Source organism: Gadus macrocephalus, chromosome 13 (genome assembly GCF_031168955.1).
Source record: "Gadus macrocephalus chromosome 13, ASM3116895v1".
Taxonomy (NCBI): Eukaryota; Metazoa; Chordata; class Actinopteri; order Gadiformes; family Gadidae; genus Gadus; species Gadus macrocephalus.
In genome coordinates, this window is record NC_082394.1 from 17803701 (window position 1) to 17824996 (window position 21296).

Consider the following 21296-nt stretch of genomic DNA (forward strand, 5'->3'; position numbering starts at 1 on the left):
CAGTAAAAACAAATGGGACGTGAGATCAATGGGCCATTTCAACAAAGCCCTGTTAAGTGGAGAGCATTGTTCCGCTTCAGACCGTGCTACTAATGGAATTAGGCGAGTAAGATATTCAATTACTTAATGTAATGGATTTAGGATTACATCTTGTGTTTTACCAAATCCAAGCAATGGGGGCCACCCTTAGAGCCAAAGCACTATTTCCCTTAGACTTCACAGAACATTTTACAGGGGACATTAAATAAATGAGGAAATATAAGATTCATTCATGATTTGACTTAGACTTTTTTTATTCAAACAAATCAACAATGTAATTATAAAAATTACTAAGATCCAGCTTAAAAAATTGATTGTTTACTATATATTACATGTTTTTTTTAAACAGGCTATGAAACAAAAACAATGTATTTACAATACCAACATGTACATACAGCTTTATAGAAAAAACACTGGTCCATGGATTCCAGCATGGATACAAGCTTGTTAGAAAAACAAATCATCTAAATTGGTGCCTTTTTTCATTTCATATTTTACTACAGTCCAGAGTTTCCGCTGAGACAAAAAAAAAGCACCAGTAATATTTAAATCCAAGATGGTATTTGGCAGGACTGGGTTATATTATATTGTTGATACTGAGAAAGGCGAGAATACTTTTGTAAATGGATCTAAAACCGTGCAAAGTCACACTAGTACACACAGCAGTGCATAGGCTACAGGCTCGCGGGCTGAGGGGTCTTCCACTGTCAATATATCCCTTGAATCCTTCATTTCAAAATAGCCCCCTGCCAGCCCCTGCATTGATCCTTCATTGGCCCAATCCCAAAGTGAGCCCTGAGGACTAAGGACTCACGGACTTCATTGATCTCAGGTGCCAAGTGAGCGAGTGTGTGAGGCCACAGGGCCTCAGATAGGTATACATGTGATTGGGACAGCACTTCACGAGAGCACGCGTTACCTTGACAACGTTTAATGACTAAGATGTTGCTGCTTAGGTGAAGTCTGCACTGATGTGGACTCACGGAAAGGGCTCGGTAAGTGTGGACTCAAACCCTCCGGCCCTTTGGAATTCGACATTGGGACAGCCCTAAAGCCTTAATAATTTCGCGAGAACGCGCAATAAAGTCTGTGAGTCCGGACATTGGGATTGGGCCATACTGTCTGTGCGAGAGGCAGAGACGTTGGACGACATGTCATGGTTGTAGTTGTTCATTGTAGAGGCTCTGTAAATCCAACTTTAAAGGGATGGTTCCTCGTCCTTAATCTATCTATATACACAACACACACACACAAAGAAAGAAAAAAAACGTCTGGATTTAGTTTGGGGAAGTGCAGAGCCCGCCTTCTCCAGTTGCGTTCACTGTTTCACAAAGTCCCAGGAGGGAGGGCCAGCCCGGACGAGGCCTCTGTGAACTACAGGGCCATTGACCTCCAGACATCCCCAGGGCCCGGGGATCGCACTGCGACAGCCAGTGGTGGCTGCTTTTGTTCGTTTGTGTTTTTTGTTGTGCACGCACCAAGACCCGGGACGGTGTTTTCCTCGCTCGTCTTCTTGTCCTTAGGTTCAGAAAAAGTATTTCCTTGAAATTCTTTGGGTCGCTCTTATCCAGAAAAACCGGTAAGTGTGGTCTAAGGCACAGCAGCGTAAAGTGTGTGAGAGTTCCCAGCGCTGACTCTAGACGATGGTCCCTGGCTTGCCGGAGGTCTCGTGCCACTGCAGGTGGTCCTCTGGGTCCGCGGGGCTGCCCAGCGGGCTGCCCGCGTGGGCGTCCAGCTGGTGGACGTCTATGTAGGACCTGGAACACACACGCACACACACAGGGTTCAAAGGCAGTCTACCGTACCACACGGTGATGGACATCAGGGAAGGCCCTGGTTATAGACACATGACAGAATGAATTAACACTGGGTGGTGGGAACACGACGCGTGTTGGACACGGAGGGACGGTACGTGTGTTTGGGGCCTAGGGAGACCTTTTGACCTTTAGCTCTCAGAGGATTGGTTGATTAGAATCGATGTAGCTCGTGTTCTGTGGACCAGCGGAGACCCAGTGTCAAATCATTCTGAATCACAGCAGAGCGGATGCACACACAGACTTCATCCGTCCAAACATAAGTGTTTGAACAGCAGAAATGCGTTCAGCAGGCTCACATTTCCCCTCGCTTTCACACTGGTGCTCCAAAACCACCACCACCACCACCACAATCACAACACACCCAAAACCAAACCAAATCAAAAACGCCTGCGATGAAGTAGGCGGGAAACCAGACCAAATTGAAATGGCAGTCCATCTTTTTTTGTAATGTTTTTAAAGCGATTGGCCTCTCTTCCACACCACCATCACCACTGTGTTCATGTGGGGTTATTTTTAATAGCCTCACCCTTTATCTGCTGCTGTGCCTCTGATTATCTATGTAGGATGTGGGAAATGGGGCTAGGAGGGTTTTGGGGGGCAGTATCAGTATCGTAGGCAACAGAACCACACATCTCTATTGGCCCTGCAGGGTACCTGGCCATATCCCTCCGTCTCCACTCAAACCCCAGGGGGCTGTATCTGTGCACGAGAGGGGCACGGGTCAGTGGCGGGACACGGGGGGGTGGAGGTACAAGCAATCACATCTCAGATCGAAGTTATAGTACGTCTCGTTATTATTCACACACACACACGCACACACACTCGCACACACAGAGAAATGTGACTGCTTGATGGCAAACTGACAAGAACAAGGAAGAGAAAAGAAGGCAGCCATCTTTCTGTTGCTGCACAAGCCATGCAGGTTCCTTGTCCTACATGGAACAGCACGATGCAGGTCTGCACTTTCGGATAACATCAACAAAGCAAACTCAACAGCACAACTCAACTCAAGCGGCAGGCCGCGCGGCCGCTGTGCAGACAAGCCGTCGGGAGAGCCGGAGCTCTCTGGCTTGTTGCCCGGGTTACTTACTATGGCAGACTAGCCTTAGCGAGGGTCGGCCTATTGAGGCCCCGCCCCCTGGAGGTGGGGCTGGGCCCGGGACTGTACGTCGCCCACCTGGAGCGACAGCCGGCAGGGGGGGAGGAGGTAGAGGAGCAGGAAGTGGGGAAGGAGGAGGAAGAGGAAGAGGCGGAGGAGGAGAGGCTAGCAGGGAGAGGGGCACAGCGCCTCTGGACGTCGGGGCTGTACCAGACACCGGATCTACAAGAGAGAGCAGGGGGCCGGCTGGACGGTTAGGGACAGGAGGAGGAGGGAGCTCCGAGGAGGAACCGACTGCAGGCTGAAACAGATCCTCTCCCCACGCCGCCACCCCCCACCTCCAGCATCCTGGCGGCCATGTTAGCTAGAAATGGAGCCGGCTCAATTTCCAGTCCATAACTCCAGGAAGTATTACAGGTTCTACAGACAGACCGGCATTAATAACAATCCTGAGAATTCACTGACACACACAAACACACACACAGACCCACCCACACACACACACACACGTTGATTGAGTGTAACTCGGCACATGCCAACAACCAAAGGGATTATATTCACAGAAGCCATCGTCATTCTTGGTGATTATCAACAACAGTGCTTAGCTTAGCTTGGCGTGCTAAGGAGGAGGATTAGCCAGAGGCTATGATTGGATAAGAAGGAGCTGTTTGTTGTGTTGTCTCACCTGCTGTGCGTGGGCTGGCTGTAGTGTGCGGTGGTGGTGCTGCAGGAATAGGCCTGGTGGGCGTGCACGTCGTACTGGCCCATGCTACCGCCCATGTTGCCCTGCCAGTTCCCTGCGCACGACGCTGTGGGACCAGGGATGGGGAGGAAGGAAGAACAAACAGAAGATAATGCCACACATTGGCCTCCATTCAACAGGTGTCCCCCCCATTGACCGGCACCCACAAGAGGGGCTTTCCACGGTGGACCTTTAACGCTTCTTCACATTTGTACGATTGTGCCGTGACGAATATCCCGTCCTGGACCAATAAAACCCAATCTTTCCACGATGCACCGGCTTGCTCATACACAGTCCAGCTCAGCGGTAGGGCGTTAGGGGGCGTACTAACCTGTCGAGTAGGACCTTGCGTAGGGGGCCGGCATGGTCTGGTAGCCCAGGCTCTGCTGGGAGCCCCGGTCGTACTCGCAGTCGTATTCCGGCTGTTTGACGCCCGTGTTGCGCTGGTACCAGCCCCTCAGGTGCTCCGCCACCAGGGCCTTGTGCACCGTCTTCTGGGGCGGCTGCTGCTGATAGGGCTGCTGCTGCTGCTGATAGTGGTGCTGCTGCTGCTGTTGATAGTTGTGCTGCTGCAGCTGCTGCGGATGGTGTTGCTGCTGCGGATGGTGTTGCTGCAGCTGATGGTGTTGCTGCAGCTGATGGTGTTGCTGCAGCTGCTGAGGATGGTGCTGAGGATGGTGCTGCTGGAGTGGGGGCGGAGCCATCGACGGCCGAGACCTGGAGGGCCGCAGCGTGGCGTAGAGGTTGGAGACGGACGCCATGCCGCCGTCCAGCTCGTCGCCATAGCGTCCGTAGGCGTGGTGGGGCTGATGGGGGGAGGGGTTGACGCTGTAGTGGCCCTCCATCTCGTTGCTGTCGTACGCGTAGCCTCCGTTGTTGTAGTAGGGCTCGGGCTCGGGGTAGCTGGGGTAGCCCGTGACGTAGTAGGCGGTGGTGGTGGGCCGTGGGCGGGGCTGGTAGGCCGGGGCGCGGGCCTCCGGCTGCGCGTGGTGCTGGGCCAGGTTGGGCATGCTGCCCGTGTTGGCGTAGAGCTCCTTGCGGCGGCCGCGGACGCGCTGGCGCGCGGGGGCCCGGGAGCTGTGGTGGTGGGGGCCGCTGTGCTCGGCGCTGGACTGGCTGGTGTAGGAGGAGCCGTCGTCCAGCGGGTCGGTGCTGGTGCTGCGGCGGGGGCCGGGCTGGCCGAAGGCCGGCATGGGGGGCTCCGGCTCGGGCGGGTAGTTGGACTGGGACTCCAGGCTGCCGCTGCGCTGGCGGAAATGCTGCGGGCCGTCGTCAGACCTGGGGGCACAGCGGGACAGGTTGATCAGAGGGGGTCTGCGCTCCACGGAGCGCTGGAGACTGGCTCTCCCCCACGACGACTCAGACACGCTCTCAGGAGGCGCAGTGCGTGGGCTGATCCAGCGTCCGGCCAGATGGCAGCCCTTTCTGAATATTCCTTCACGATGGTTCGTCTTTTCGCATTTGAATGAATGCGTGGGCGAGTGTAAATGTATGTATTCATCTGAGTGTGTGTGTGTGTGTGTGTGCGTGTGTTTGACGGCAGCAGCCTACCTGAGCTGGGTGCTGCTGAAGGCGTTGCGGGGCAGGACGGGGGTGGGGGGCATGCTGCGGGCATCCCGGGGCTGGCGGGGAGGGGGTCTGTAGGGGCTGCTGTGGCCTGATAAGGCCCCGTGGTTAGTGTAGAGGAGTGGCTCCTGGAGCTGGCCGTACCTCAATCTGAGGAACACCAGATAAGAGCTTCACAGCGTCTCCCAGGAGCACACATACACAAACACATCAACAAACCCAAGGCCACGCTCCCCTCCCCCCAGCCCTCACAAGCGATAACAACAAAGGGTACAACAACAATGAAAACAGGACTGTTTTGCATCCAAAAAAGAACATTATTCATTCATATTATTACAAATATCCACGTTCATTCAAAATGAACTAAAGACTAATGCGACAGATTCTCCCTCTTCCAAGCCACAGCCCACCACAGCGTTAGCATATCTTATATCTCAACATTTACAGGCAGAGTGGCGTTTAAACGGACGTTCGCCAGAGCCACGTTTTCATTTCCTCACTCTCTCTCTCTCTCTCTCCCTCCGTCTGGAGCTGTCTAGTGCTCCCTGACAGGCAGCAACACGCTCCCTCCCTTCTATTTTTAAACGCTCCCTCCCTTCTATTTTTAAAAGCTGGCGCGTTCAGGCTGATAAGGGAACAGAGGGGCTAGGGGCAGGGTGGGGGGGGATGATGACGATGGAGAGGTGGAAGAGGAGAGGAGGACGAGGAGGGCTGGCTGGAATGTAGTCGTGCTGCTACACTGCAGGTCTGTACAGGCTGGTTAGCTGAAACCCCGGTATGAGCAGCTTCTCTTCAGAGGTGTGTACTCCGGCTGCGCTGCGTGTCCTACCTGTTGTCTAGGGGCTGTTCCGAGGCCCGGCGGTCCTGGCCGTAGTGGATGTCCAGGGTGTCTGCGTGGTGCGGCCGGGGGGAATACTGCACTGACCTGGAGCGCAGCCTCTGGGACCCCAGCTCATCATCTGGAGGGGAACACACAGCACCAGAGTCAACTCCAACTCTGGAGGAAACATGCGGGCGGGTGGCTTTAATATTGACCAATCAGACGTCAATTTGGTTCACAAAAGCAAGATAGTTCTAAAAATGACAAAATAAAAAGGTTTCCTTTTAAAAAAACAGAAACCAATAAACATCTTGTGAAGTACATCTGAAGCCATGCTGTGCAGTAAATGAAATGGTTCACACGTTTACGCAGAAGTTCCCGAAAACGGTGACATGGTGTGAAATAAACCAAGAGGTGCACTGTTGTAGCAGTGCAGCTCAAACCCTGCTGTACATTAGCACCACGGTCCAAAGCAGCAACGCGTGAAGGTGGCAGTATGCTCCAAACACGTGAGCTCTTGCACTCAACTGGTGGAAGTGCTGCAGAATGGAGCGGTGCTGCCTCGTGTTTGTACTACTGCTGTGACCCGGGGTCGGCTCATTTAACACCGCTCCGCTACACAGCGGGCCGTGGCGCAGAATAAGGGGTGACTTTAAAATAGAAAAATAAATAAAAAGGGACAAATCTCGAGGCACATTAAAAAAAGCAAAACCAAAGCAATCGACCTCCCAAGGTAAAGGGAGACACTGCAGTACACCGAAGGCTGGAGGCTCAGTACGCACCGTCGTCCAGAGTGAGGCTGTCCGACAGCGAGCTGAGCTCTGAAGGGTTGGAATCTTCTGAGAAGGGCAGAGAGGAACAACTTCATAACGCCCCCATAGTACACACATTCAACAAAACACTGTGTGACAGATCGATTTCCCGAATGAAATACTAAAATGACAACATAATTATATCCATGGCCAATGCTAGCTTTACAGCTAGCATTTAGAGCCGCGGTGGAAAGCCTCTGCCTACCAGCCATAATCAGCGAGGCCCTCTGGGTAGGCTTCTGGCCCATCGTCTTGCGGTAGGCGTTGATCTCGTCCTCCATGTTCTGCAGCATCCTCATGGCGTCCAGGTAGTTGTTCTTCCGCTTCTTCTTCACCGTCTTGGCCAGGTCTTCCTCGCTGGCCAGCTTCATGGAGGCCTCCACGAACTTCTGCTGCAGCTCGAAGCGGCTCTCCAGGTTCCTCAGGTGCGGGTCCTGGTGTATATTTGTTGTTAGTCCATGCTATCCACTTAATCATACCCTCTGGATGCACATTGATACCAATCGATCTAGAAAGACTGGGTGGATGGATCCAGAACTATTATATTATTGTTAGATGTTAAGCAGCTGCAATTCTACTGATTGAATCAATCTGTGGCAGAAAGTGTCCCAAGTGGTAAAAAAGAAGAAGACGGTGAAAGGGACGTTTACAAATCAATGACCACACGCACCTTGTCGTAGAGGGAAGGGTCCTCCAGCTGGAAGGCCGTCCCCACGCGTCTCCTTATGGGTGGGGCTTTCTCCCCGGCCCCCAGAGGGTATTCCTTGGGCAGCTGTCCCGTGAGCTCCTTCAAACCAAACACACCATGAGGAGCCAGACGGAGACATTGGCAAAGCTAACGGTGCACCGTCAACAACGAAAGCGTCCATGGCAACAAACTCACGGCTTCTCTCATGCAGACATTCTTCAGCTCCTCCATCTTCTTGGCCAGCTTGTCTTCCAGATCCTTCTCCTTCTTTTTCAGATCAGAAATCTTCTCTTTCTTCCGTTCCTCGATAATCTCAGAGTCGACTGAACCTGCAGAAGACAATGAGTCAGCTGGATGACAACGAGCGTGATGGCGGGTCCTTCACTCCCCAGACTACTAACAGAAGGTCAGGTAGCTCTTTCTGGCCTGCTTACCGGCTGATATCAGGCTGCCGTTGCTGGCCATGATGAGCTGGTCCCGCGTCTCGGTGCTGGTCATTTTCCTGATTCTCGGTACAGAGATCTCCGTCAGGTCCATGGCGATGTCTCCTGAACTTCTTGTGGCCGTAAGCTTTGCCTGGGCCAGCAAAGACAGAGACAGAATGGGAGGGAGAGAGGGAATGAGTAAAGTGAGGGGTAGGGGGGGGGGGTAATCAGTGAAGCGGAGGCGGCCGGGTCGGTATTTCATCTTAATGGTGTCGCACTGCGATGCGGGGAAGACCCATTTGAATGCTCAGCGCTTGCCGCGCACGGCTTCCTCATTAATCTAGGGGCGGTGGCGGTGTGGATGGATGTGCCATCTGCCTCCGACAGAGAGAGAGAGAGGCGGAGTCTGAACAGCTCCAGCCTCCACTGCAGCCAAAAACCGTGGTCCAGAACGGATGGCTCATCATGAGCCACTCATGGTGTGTAATAGACCCCATGATCAGCGTCAGGGGGTGTGTGAGTGTTTAACCATGTCAACCATGCATGCATGCTGGTCTGTTTACAGTGGGGAGGTTGATATAGTAACACAATTATGACGTGGCCCAATACTTGAGAGAGGGCTGTATCAACACAGATCAAAAGAATAAATGGAAGGAGGGACTGAGTCTGGAGCACGATGATAAAACCAGCGGGGCGACCCAGAGCATGTGGGTATCGAGGTGGATGGGAAAGAGGGGTGGGGGAGGAAGGGGGCCGAGAGCGTGGAAACAGAGGGAGGGAGATGGAGGGAGAAAGCGTGACTCACTTTGCTCTGTTTCCTGTCCAGGTAGAACTGGTGCTGACTTATAGCCATCCCCCAGATAGTCTTGATCAGAGAGTGGCTGGCATACCAGGTGTGGATGACCAGCCCTGCCTGGCCGAAGGTGCGCTTCGTCACTGTGCGCCTGGAGAGCCCAAACAGGAGAGAGGAACACGGCCATGAGCCACAGCATCACTGCAACTCTTAGGACCACAATGACATGCGTGTGGTTCGCAAGTGTCACAAAGAGTATGGACGAAAACAATGAGAAGAATAGGAGCAGCTAAACTGAGCTTGCTTTGGATCAATGACTTTTAATTACAGTTTAGTTAAGGGTTAGCTATTAAGTATCTATGGAGGGTTAAGCGTTAAGACCAGCAATAGATGCATCAGCATCGTTTGACAAGCTAAATGTGTTAACACAGTGCCCTAAATTAGGCTGCTGGTATCCTTCAGTCGGAGAAGGGCTTTTGTTGAAGAAGAGCGCAGGCTAAAAAAAGGAGCATTTGTAAAGTAGGATGGGGGGGGGGGGGCATATAGCCTGGGTTTAATGACGAAAGGGATTTGACTTCTCTGACCTGTGAGGGTCATTCACTTCCACTGCAAACTTCTTCTCACGAAAATACAGGTTCTCCAGCTGCTTCCACTGAAATAACTGTAGACAGAGAGAAAGAGAAAAGAGGGCACACACACTGAGTACACAATGAGAACCCAGGTCTATGTACAGAAAAGACGATCACTATGACGCTATGTTTGCTTAAGTGTGAATGAGTGCACAAATTAGCTTTGATACACACATTGCGGTAAAGAATCCTATTAGCTTTTACTGCAAAAAAGCATCAGATACACAGAGAGCCATCTATTACTCAAAGAATTGAAAAGCAGAGAAAGGTAGTAAAACAGCAAGCCTCTTTTCTGGGCTGCAGCTGCAGCACTTTATAATGAGGCAGACCTCAGACTACAAGCTTGTGCTGTAACAACCACCAGACACACACACACACACACACACACACACACACACACACACACACACACACACACACACACACACACACACACACACACACACACACACACACACACACACACACACACACACACACACACACACGACGACAACAAAAAACAACAGCAGGACTCACAGCAACTTTAAACTGCTGCACACTGGGACCCAGCTGGCCGGCCAGCCAGTCAGGTGTAAGGTCAGGCTTACAGAGGGGCAATTATGACTAATGCCCCAAGTGCAGGGAGCAGAGAGTAGACTGGTCTGAAACACTTCAATATGCCCTGGGGTAAGGAGAACGCCACACATGAGCCAAGGGAACGCTTTCTTCTTCTCTCTCTGTCTCCCTTTCTATTTCTGAGCAGGATGAAACATCTGCTCCTCTGACACCGGGCACAAGAGCAAAGGAATTTGGAGCAGTTTGCCTGTGAATGGCTCAGTCTCCCTTAATCCAATTGTGTGGAGATGAAAAAGAGAATAAGAAAAAAGGAACACACGCATCACACCGTCCAGAAGGCAGCATTCCAGGTGATTCTCCTTTTACCATAGCTCCCCGTTCTCACATCAATGAACACTCTCACGGCATGTCCCTCTCTTAAACTCGGTGGAAGTGCTGCCCCTGGTCAACTGCACCAAGCAAATCCCCATTCAAACACTAACAAAAAATAACTCCTCAGGAATAATACAATGATCCTTATGAAAAGCTCAACAGACCACAGCAGGTGAAAGTGAACAAAATGGAGGTGCTTACCAGAAAATAATAATGATCCTCCCCCCTCTTCTGTTCTTATCAAACCCCGGGGGGTAGTCGGTGGGTTTGGTATTGAATCCTCTGGCTAGAGTTTCCCAGCGGGCAGCAGCAGCTCCTCAGAACAATACTCCCTCTTGTCTGTTCTCAGGCAGGCAGATAGGTGTTGCAAGAGTTTCAGCTGAGTTGGGGCCGCCCCCGCTCAGGCCCCTCCCTCTGACATCACACACACCTCATGCTGTCATCACAGCTCTATCCGGCAATCTCTCTCTCATATTCTTTCCAACTATCTCTATGGTGCTCTTCTTACTGGATGACTCAATCCACTTTAGCAGCTCCTCCTTATTTATCCAGCTCTAATGTTAGTCAGCCTTCACAGGTTGTCTCTTTCCTTCCCTTTCTTCACCACACACATTGTACACGTCTTTCTGATAACTGGCGCTATGGTAGTTACTTCCCTTTCAGTCAAACCAGCTGGGCAGGTTCTAGTATTGTCTCTACCTGGAAGTGACGCTTGACTCCTCCTCCTGCCTCTCCGGTTCTAGGCCAGGGGCAAACATCCACTGCTCAAACATGACTCCATTTTGGCTATTTTTTTCTCTCCAGTTTTTGTATTGAAAGACACACACACACACACACACACACACACACACACACACACACACACACACACACACACACACACACACACACACACACACACACACACACACACACACACACACACACACACACACACACACACACCGTTCAGCCGCTCCCAGTGAAAACATGTAAGGAATCTGCTGCTTTGGTCTAACCATTAATGTCAGAGGCTAATGTGGCCATGACGCTCTGCCCCCCCCCCCCCCCCCCCCCCCCCCTGTGGGGACGGCTCTCGGCCTCGGCAATCCCAGTACACCCAGGAGCTCACCTGGCCTGGAAGGAATCTTACACCGCCCTACGAAAGCCAGTCATTCATGTCCACCGGCGGGTTGGAAAGACCTTAAAAGCTGGCTGCACTGCATTACTCTTTTTTGCCAGGAATGCAGCTCATCCTTCACTGGCTCTGCTTGTGGATCTTTTGACCAAATACACGGCTGTGGCCCCTTCTCCGACCCTAGGAGACAGCCCAGCCGCGGGTGACAAATGTTCCCCGGTCTCCACGGTAAAGATAAAGGTGGATCATCTCAGGAATCCTCCAGGTCCACTACAAATGGTTTCTAGTGTACCCATAGCAGTCGTTGGCCAGTGAAAAGATTACAGCTGCACCATGCTGTGGTGCAGCTGTAATCTATTCACCGGCCAACGAGTCAGGCTGGGATTGTGGCGAACGTAGTAATTAACAAACAATGGGAGCCGGCAGGAGCAGTGGCATCCTCCACTTGGCACCCCATAGTATCACCCACACTGGTGTGATACTTTCACAATTTACATCCTAATGACGGCTAAATGACTCTAATTTCATTTGGCTCTAAAATTAGGGATCCCAACACTTTTCAGAGGAAACGTGAAACCATTAACAGCCTGGTGGCTGATGAGGACATCTCTAAAGTATGCCTGGGATGAAACACACTTCAAAGGCAACGGTGTCATGTGTCGCCTTCATTCTATGGGAAATGGCCCAATAGATTACTACGGCTAACACCGAATGATGAAGCCATCGCAGACTATAGACAAAAGGGTAAGAACAGTCCTTTCGAAAAAAAATAAAAATGGAATAGATTTCATTGGACAGTGTACTTGCGTATATTTGCATTAGGAATCTCATGACCGACGGATCCGTCGCTGCCTGAAAATTTGGAAAATGCTCAACTTTTTGACGCAGGCCACAGAGCCGACAGAACGGATAGACCCACCATGCATTTTGAGAGCGTCCCATGCAAAGTCAATGAGATCTGTCGACGGACACATGTAGTGTGAATGCGCCCTCAGCGTCTTCCATCCTCTGTATTACAGGGAGGAGCCAATGAAGAAATGCCAGTGGTTTCATATGCCCTCAGAACGTTGAGATTCATTTGCCATGCAAATCTTAAGATCCCCCCCAGCGGATCTTCCCTCATGATATAAACTGTGGGTTGTGACTCACACTGCCTGTACAGGCCAGTGCCCCGCCCTGCTCCCCCCCCACGCCAGCTGCCGGTTGGCCCAGGCGCTGTGTGCAAGTGGACGACTCGAGGACGGCGAGTGGTGTGTACTGAAGTGGCATGAGGCGGCTGCTTGTATTTGGACTCGTCATAAGACTGACGTCTGGTCCGTGCGTCATCTTCTTTCTGGGACCGTGCTGGAGTTAATACTGGGTAAATACTCAATCACTGAGCTGTCCTTTAAGGAATCGTTCACGCTCTCGTAAGATGCTAGGGGGATGAAAGCGTCCACCACGTGGAATATGAATGGAATGAACAGATTACAGTGAAGCCGTTTATTGCAAAGAAAACACATCTTTAATCATTCATTCACCACCGGGCCCCTCATGGTGAAACACTGAATCCATATTGAAGGAGATTTATTTTGGTTCTAATGCCTCATCTCATTTTATAGACATAGATCAGCGTGCAGCCATAAAGAGCTCACTGGCAGAGGGGCTGTCAGGGTGCCAAGCAGCTCCACAGAGGAATACAGACCACGAGAATTCAACACACATGGATTCAAACTGCAATGTAAAGACTTGACAGGACCTTTGCATTCTACACGCTTCGTGCTAGAAGCACAATATCGTAACTGGGCTACAATTCACCGCCGTCCACGGGACAGTCCATCCGTCAAGACAGAGCTCTGTGGCCAAATAAAATCACTCTACATCATCATCTATTCCCATTAGTCTTTGCTGACAGTGTCCTTAAGATGTTGCACTGGTAAATAATGAAAATGACAGGGTGCTCAGATTCTCACACAAGTCCCCGCCTCTCCTCCACACAACAGGGGAGGGACGGGCCTTTTCAGACCTCGGAACCATTCATTAAGTGGTGATGAAACTGACATGCAGAGAGTGGAAGATAATGAGAGGTCGAGGCTTATCGTAACCACATTCACCCAGCGTCAACTCCAATGAGAAGTTCAGCTCAAGAAAGAAAGAGGCAGAGGGTGTGAGAAATGGAGGGAGATAGAATGAGAGGCCTTGGCTCAGAAGGCAACAAGATGCGCCCTGGCAAGACTGCACTTCTTGAAAGCGTGCACAGACACTCGGGTCTCTCTCTCCCTCTCTCTCTCTCTCCCACAAAGTAGAAAGCAGCTTTGCATAATGATAATAGTATGCTAGGGAGGGGGTAGGAGGAGTAAAGGGGCGTGGGGGAAGAGCACTATCACTATCCAACAGATGATAGAGGTCTTCTCTCTCACTCTCTGAAAGCCTAAGTTATTGTTGTGCTAATCATAACAAGAGTTACAGCTACAAAGGAAAAGGCAATAAAAATTGCTGGTCTTTCCCTCCTCCCTTACGGAGGAACATCACCCTGTGTGTGTGTGTGTGTGTGTGTGTGTGTGTGTGTGTGTGTGTGTGTGTGTGTGTGTGTGTGTGTGTGTGTGTGTGTGTGTGTGTGTGTGTGTGTGTGTGTGTGTGTGTGTGTGTGTGTGTGTGTGTGTGTGTGTTCTCCAACCACCACAGCCCCGAGATCACACAAACTCAACCCACCATCATGATCCCTGACTGGCACAGTACCCAACCAAGGCCCCCCTGCTATAATTACACCTTCCAATCCAGAGTGAGAGAGAAAGAGTCACCAACCAGGGTTTTAATTTGTAGTGAGCCAGGCTCATTAATGCTGTGGAATTTGGTGTGACACCACACCCAGCTTTGTCCATAGCAGCACTCTGCCATGTGGAACAGGTAGGAAGGGAGTAGTAGAGTAGCAGTCATGTAGATAGTCACAGGGAATAAGGACTGGAATTGGGCTGCTATCGAAAGTGACTAATAAGCCTGTGTTGTGACAACCTGTGCGTGTGTGTAGTCATAAACGGGGATAAGAGCTCCCGGGCTGTCAGGAGCTCAGGGTCTGGTCTTGTTAGAGCTGTGTGGGTAACCTTGATTCTGTACGTTTCCCATCGCTCCCATAGAGCTCTGCTTGATTGGGTTTTAACTTTTCAAACCACTATTTACAGTTTGGTGGATTATTAACCAGCCGAGGGAACCTCGCATTAAAAGAGCCCTTGTAAGTTATCTAACTGAAGCACACACACACACAAGGTTGATCGCCTCCTCCTGCAAATATTTTGCCAAGAAAACCACACTGAAACTCCACAGAGGGAACTATGTGAATGAGAACAAAACTCTGAAATCAAGTGTCGATGCAGGGGGCGGGACTTACTTTTCGGGGTTTTAATTTGTCCTGTAAGTCGAACTGGCCGATGCCTTTGTAGCTGACCCCGAGCCACCAGGGTATCCCCTGCTTGTCCTGTAGGGAGGAGTGGGAACACACACACACACACACACACACACACACACACACACACACACACACACACACACACACACACACACACACACACACACACACACACACACACACACACACACACACACACACACACACACACACACACACACACACACTTTTAAGAGGGTTTATTGCAAGGGGCTGGGGAACAGAAAATGGGGTTGTTTCCAAAGCAATTACCCCATTATGCTCTGAGCATGAGCAACACAAGGGGAGATCAAATGCGTTCAAGAAGCCTTAAAAAAGGCCCCGTGCAGCCAGGCGGAGTCATTTTTAATGCCTCTGTTTGATCTCGTCAGACACCGGGCTTTAATGAGTCCAGGTAAGGGAGAGTCAGGTTAGATGTGGTGACCAAGAAGACAAAGGAGGGGTTACCCTCAGCTGTGGCCAACTGAACTATAAACTGTAAACCTATGTTTGAAAGCCTTCCCATTAAGATGTCTTTCATCCTGGATCTGCCCTGTTTACATGTTATAAGAACAATCTAGATTAATTTGTTGTTTTGACGAGGGTAAGGGTTAGCTACGTTTAACAGTCACAAAATATTTCCGTTCACGTGTAGCTTTGATAACCATATGTCACCGGCTTAGACATGGACAGTTTTATCACACAATAAAACTGCAAACAAAAAATACACTGCAGGGCCCAGTGTGAGTGTTTGAGTACAATACTGTCAGCGTTTATGCATTGGTAACATGGGAGTAGACGAAGAGCACGGGGCATGTTGAAAGCTGCTAGAGCAAGGTTAAGCTACTGTATGACCCCGGCCGCCTCGCTCACCTTCACAGGGTAGTAATGGACTCCATACGTCGGCAGGGACTCCACCAGGGCCAGATACCTTCAGGAAGAATGGCAGACATTAGCGGCCATGCTGCCGGTCAAACACTTCATCACTGTCAGCCAGTGGCCATCACACGGCGGGCTGAGGGGGTTTTAAGCCACAGCCCATTCATAGAGTACAGCGGTTTTACAGTAGCCCGCCCATCAATTTGTTTCAGTGGCCGCACAAGAGACTGAGGGGAGAGGGGGGGGGGGGGGTACATTGATCGACTCGACCTCTGATGCTTCGAGTTACGGCTGCTTTGAGAGAAAGCACATGCATAACAGAGGACTGCACCTCTCCCCCCCCCCCACCCCAGCCCATTGGCTGACTGCCCAGTTTAAAAAGAGGCCTGTCCTAATTAATTAGACTTCCCAGCATAGTGGAGAGCGCCTTCTTCCTCTAGAGCATAGAGCAGCTGAAGAGGAAATAATAATCGCTATTGATAAAAGGTGAGTATTACATAGGAACAATAAGCAGGCACTCGGGAACAGGCTGGTCGATCACAATCCATTCTTACTCAAAAGCTGGAATGCAACTTTTGACTTACTGAACAATGGCCCCTCCTCTGCTCACTCCTTGCAGTTTCTTGTAATGTTCAATAACTCGGTCCTCGCTGCAATGGAAAAGATAAGACTTTTAAATGAATAATCCATCAAGGGCCTCGCCGCCCCCACAAAAAATGTGTGGGACGGGCCTCCCAAAACTCCACTCTGTCTGCTCATGCAGAAAATACATCCTGGCCCGCCGATGGCACTCACTGCCCTCTCCATCGCTCTCTGGCTCACTCTCTCTTTCGTGCTCACAGACACACAAACACACACACAGACAGACACACACAGTAATCGCTCCTTTTAACAGGGCTGCAGGGATTGCAGACTCACTGCAGCATGGGTGGTAGACCGTGAGGCAAAGCGCGTACACACACATGCGCACACACACACACACGCAAACACACATGCACACAAAAGGACATACTATAATAAACTGCCTATTGATTTGAAGTGTTGTGGTTTAACATGTTGCGATGGGCCTTAGACAAAGTTTAGGAATAATGTAAGAAGGGCAGGGGTAAGCGCAGAATATAGACAGATATTTTTCAGATGGGCAGGGTTTATGCACCTTCCTTATGTAGGCCAGGGCGTTGAGGGGCTAAACTTAATTATCAAAGCATGAGGGTTAATTAGACGCCCCACCAGAGACTAAACCCCTCTCGCCCTGCACACCTCACGGCCTGCAGCATCACAAATTGCTTTGTGCAACCAGGTGTTAACGACCATCAACGCCACTTAGTGCTTGGGGGTCTGTCAGGGGGTGTGGCAAGGGTGGTCTTGGGTGACCCAGGGGTATCTACGGGGGGGCCGTGTAATCCCAAGGATTAGTTGACCAACCCCCCCCCCCCCCACACCGATGCATGTGTTGGTCTGCTCCGAGGGGAGCAGATGGGGTGCATATGATGGGTCTCACCAGTAGGTCAGCGACGGGTGTTCCCTCAGGACTCTGGTGGGCAGGAGGGTGAGCTGCTTCAGGTCTTCCCTGGCGGTCTCAGAGCTGGAGAGGAACAGAGAGAAACAAGAACAATAAATGCATGCAGATGGACCAGGCGGTACCTTGAAGGCATTGTTGTGGATAAGAGCTGCAACTCATGTCCGTCTTAACGGCGCGTTGAGCTACAGTGAGTTACAGCGGGTCAGAAGGGTGCTATTGGTGTGGGCCGGGCAGCCTCCCAGCAGAGGGGCTCTGGGTTGTAACCTGTCTGGTTGACCTGGGGTGAAGTACGCAGGTCTCTCAAAGCTTTGCATCATCAATGCATGTCTTTGTCTGCGCATCCATGTATCTTGATTGCAAATCAAGGGGTAGATTAGTCTTTATGGTTGGGAATTTTTAACGCCCAGCCGAAAGGTTCTAGTTATAAACCCCAATGCCGCCTGTAGGTATCCCTTAGCAAGACGCCTAACCCCTACCAGTTAACAAAACACTATTCAATGTCAAGGCTCAATGAATTAATCAATTGTAGAAGGGTCCAACGGGGTAGAGTGATTGCTAGCATGTTATTGCTGTGTAATGACATGCGCCTCTACATACAAATACTCAAATTTCCCGCGAGGCCAAAGTCTCACGACGTGACAAGAAGAAACGTGTCGCAGCTAACCCCCAGCCAGCCTCCCACAGTGGAGAGCCCTCCCTCTAGGTCTCTGTGCTTTCACAGTGTGCTTTGAATTTATATGTCTTAATGCAAGACAGCCATAACTCACATGTAAAACGGAGGGAAAGGTGCAGCATCAGGCGATTTTTCTTTCCCCTTCCTCCTCTCTTATCTAGTAGACAACCGGTGCACATAAGTCTAGGTACGGGATCCACTCATGTGTTGCCAAAACTCATTTATCTTTTGACTCATGGCTCTTTGAAATGAGGTTGAAGAAGAAAGTGCTGTTCTTGAAGGTAGGTTCTCAGAAGGCTATGTACTTCAGTGTTATCTTATGTAAAGCCAGAGAGCCATAGTATGTTATTTTCCCAGTGCAGATTAAACAATGATTGAGCCAGATGTATGAACAAAGTTTAGCACTGAGCTTATGAACACAATAATAGGTCCAACACCCTGTGGTGAACTGTGTATGTGTGCGTGTGTGTGTGCGCGCCAGGGCCTGTGATAGTGAACTGTGAGTCTCTCTGACATGGTGGGTGTTGTGTTGTGTGTGTTAGAGGGAGAGGGAGAGAGGGAGATAGACAGAGGGAGAGGTAGTCTGACAGAGGGAGAGAGAGGGCATTATCTGGTTCTACGATTACTGCCAAACAACGGTTGACTATGGGGTCGTCGGAAGGTGCACCAGGGGCCTGAACAGACCCCATTGAGCAGCTCTTGGCAGACTGAGCTAGTGGTGAAAGGTACTGGACAAGTCCTGTATGATTCTCCAGTTGAGTTATAGGCCTCACAGACAGGACTCAAGCCTGTGGGCTAGATGAACCAGAATACACTTGATGTACTAGGTACTATGTGTAGTGCTATGTACTGCACGTGATGTACTATCATAAGGTACCGGTGAATGTTTTATCCATATCAACCCAGAGTGAATTCAAATACATGTCATTAAGGAGCCGATAGGGGCAGCTGGCTAAAAGGTGCCAGAAGGGAAGGCTAGTGCCGCTTTTCCACCGCACATGTAGCTCGACTCGACACGACACGACTCGACACGGTAGCAGCACGGGTCCTTTTCCACCGCAAATAGTACCTCCTGGACGTGGGCACGGTCGGCTGCGCGAAAGGGCCGTGACGTATTTTTGTACGCGACGCAAACAACACCTACGCAACCCACACATGGACAGAACCCACATAACAACAATGGAGGACATCGGTGCGATGGTATTCGTGTTCGTATTATTAGCTGGCATGTTGAAGAAGTTGAAGAAGTGGAATATGTTGGCTGCGGCGCTGCTATGGCTGTTACCAGCATGGTTGCCATGTCGCTCTCGTGACTTCGTCACACTCTCTGGCCAATCAGTGGCCGGCCGTCTGCCGACGTCACCTTTTAGCATCGGCTCAGCTCGCTTGGAACCTAGAGCAAGGCGGTACTAGAAAAAGCAGCCACTTCAGGTACCAGATACCATGTTTGAGTCGAGTCGTGTCGAGCTGGTACCATGCAGTGGAAAAGCGGCATAAGGAAATGGGGATCAAACCCAGTACCTTTCGGCAGGAGGTCGACTGCCCTAGCCATAAATAAAATAACTACCGTAAATCCTGTTGGGCCAATTGTCGTATGACCCAAACAGGACCTTCATGAAAGTGAAGGCAGGCAGTCTGCTTCACTCAGGGCCCTTGAAACTAATGGGATTTAACATCTGCTGATGTGGAAGCAAGGCTCATGACGATACAGTTATGGGAACCAGTTTACGGGACTAAATGGTTTGGAAGAAAAAAAAAAATATCCACAGGACCACTGCCCCTCCCCCGCACCCCGCGCCCCCCACCCCCAGTAGATACCTCTGTTGGGTTGAGTGGGTTCTGCTGCCATGGCATTTCACTGGCAGTTTGATGGTGTACGTTTTTATGGGGGGAGGGGGTGCAGGGGCCCGGCGTTGCCAGGGCAATGTGCTCCACAGCCGCCCTGTCAGCAGTCTGGAATTCATTAGGACGTCTGCTATCTCCCCGCCGCGTGGCGGGGCTCCTGCGCCAGGGAGCCGCCCCGCCCTGGGCCCTGGCATGGCCTGGGTGCCCACGTAGCGTGTGGGGGGCCGTTTGCATGCGTCAGCTGCTTCCAGCGGGCAGAGACGGGGTGGGTGGCTACTAGGTAGTGTAATGATTAAGAGGGAAGCTCTCCCAGGGTTCATTGAATAGAGGAAGTGGAAGTGAAGGCTGCCAGATACATCAGTCAGTGGACGCTACAGTCCTGCCCCTTATGTATATTATTTTGGGCCAGTCATCCACTGATTATTTTTCGATGCGAATCGGTACATCATTTCGTTGATTAAATGTCATCCATAATGGCAGAGTCCCGTAGCAGGGCCAAGTATTATTTCCTTAATTAGAGTAGTTTGTCCTGACGAGCAGTCAAGAAAACTATAAGCAATCGACGTTTGGTATTTAATTTGATTAAAAAAAAGGGGCTGTTCAGCACTAATGGAGAGACGCACCACTTTCATTTTCTTCATCAGCGTTAATGTCAAGCTATACAGTACAAACAGCAGTAAAACCCACCACGTGAACGGGTGACCATTAGCTTTATGTGTGTTCTAAAACCCGGTGCTAAGACCGTGTAATAACAGCACTATGGCTAAGGGCCTGACTCATCCCACCTAGACAACCAAAGCCCCGGCTGGACGGAAGGGAGGCCTGCATCCACTCCTCCACAACTTATCTCCCAGCGCTCCACCTTTCACCTCTCTCTGGCTCAGAGGAAACGCACATGCTGCACTACTAGCCCTCTGCTTCCGCAAGACAAAAGCTAAAGGAAGAAGTCTGATAGCATAATGTAGTAATGAACATACTCATGGGAACATTGTACGTTTTGAGAACTGTACGACTAAAAAAGATTGTAGTACTGTATTGTGCTACCACTGCTTTGTTACAACACTGAATGTCCAGGCAACATTGCCCTTATCCACAAAGAATTTCCACACCTAAATGACAATGTAAAAGGGTTCACAAAGCAGGGAAGGGTTTCAGAACATCCTGTTTTGAATCAGGATTAGTAGTCAAAAAAGATGATTCTGGTATCTCAGTAAGAAAGCAATAGGACTTGTAGTATGCATATCCATCCAGATGGATGAAATCTGGCAGATTATATGTTGGCAGCTTTTGCTTTATTGTGCTTTCATAGACGGGACAAAGTACAGCCCAACCCTACACCTACATACATGAACTTGCAGGGGTCACAACTGAAGTAACTCACACAGGCTACGCTTGAGGATTAAACGTTGCGGTATAAAAGCAGAAAACATATTGGTGCATGAAGGTTCTCTGAGCATCAGCGAGCAATCTGCAATCACTAATTACCACAAAAGCAGCCAT

General features: G+C 50.5%; 1 protein-coding gene across 7 annotated transcripts in view; it reads right to left on the reverse strand.

Annotated features, from left to right (window-relative positions):
- Window positions 1–268: 268 nt before the first annotated feature.
- Window positions 269–21296, reverse strand: part of frmd4ba (FERM domain containing 4Ba) — a 39370-nt gene continuing 18342 nt past the window's right edge. Inside the window, exons 8-24 of one of the 7 annotated variants that reach the window (XM_060070187.1) lie at window positions 17258–17341; window positions 16341–16406; window positions 15751–15808; window positions 14842–14928; window positions 9386–9462; window positions 8814–8952; window positions 8018–8159; window positions 7779–7912; window positions 7566–7682; window positions 7101–7329; window positions 6866–6922; window positions 6093–6222; window positions 5249–5413; window positions 4029–4975; window positions 3641–3764; window positions 2383–2555; window positions 269–1796 (exon numbers count right to left, since the gene is read on the reverse strand). In XM_060070187.1, coding sequence (XP_059926170.1) covers window positions 2408–2555; window positions 3641–3764; window positions 4029–4975; window positions 5249–5413; window positions 6093–6222; window positions 6866–6922; window positions 7101–7329; window positions 7566–7682; window positions 7779–7912; window positions 8018–8159; window positions 8814–8952; window positions 9386–9462; window positions 14842–14928; window positions 15751–15808; window positions 16341–16406; window positions 17258–17341 — 2704 coding nt within the window. In that variant the 3' untranslated portion in view covers window positions 269–1796; window positions 2383–2407. Of the gene's footprint in view, window positions 3178–3640; window positions 3765–4028; window positions 4976–5248; window positions 5414–6092; window positions 6223–6865; window positions 6923–7100; window positions 7330–7565; window positions 7683–7778; window positions 7913–8017; window positions 8160–8813; window positions 8953–9385; window positions 9463–14841; window positions 14929–15750; window positions 15809–16340; window positions 16407–17257; window positions 17342–21296 lie in introns of all 7 variants that reach the window. The other 6 variants (XM_060070184.1, XM_060070185.1, XM_060070186.1 and 3 more) reach the window with 6 other exon arrangements.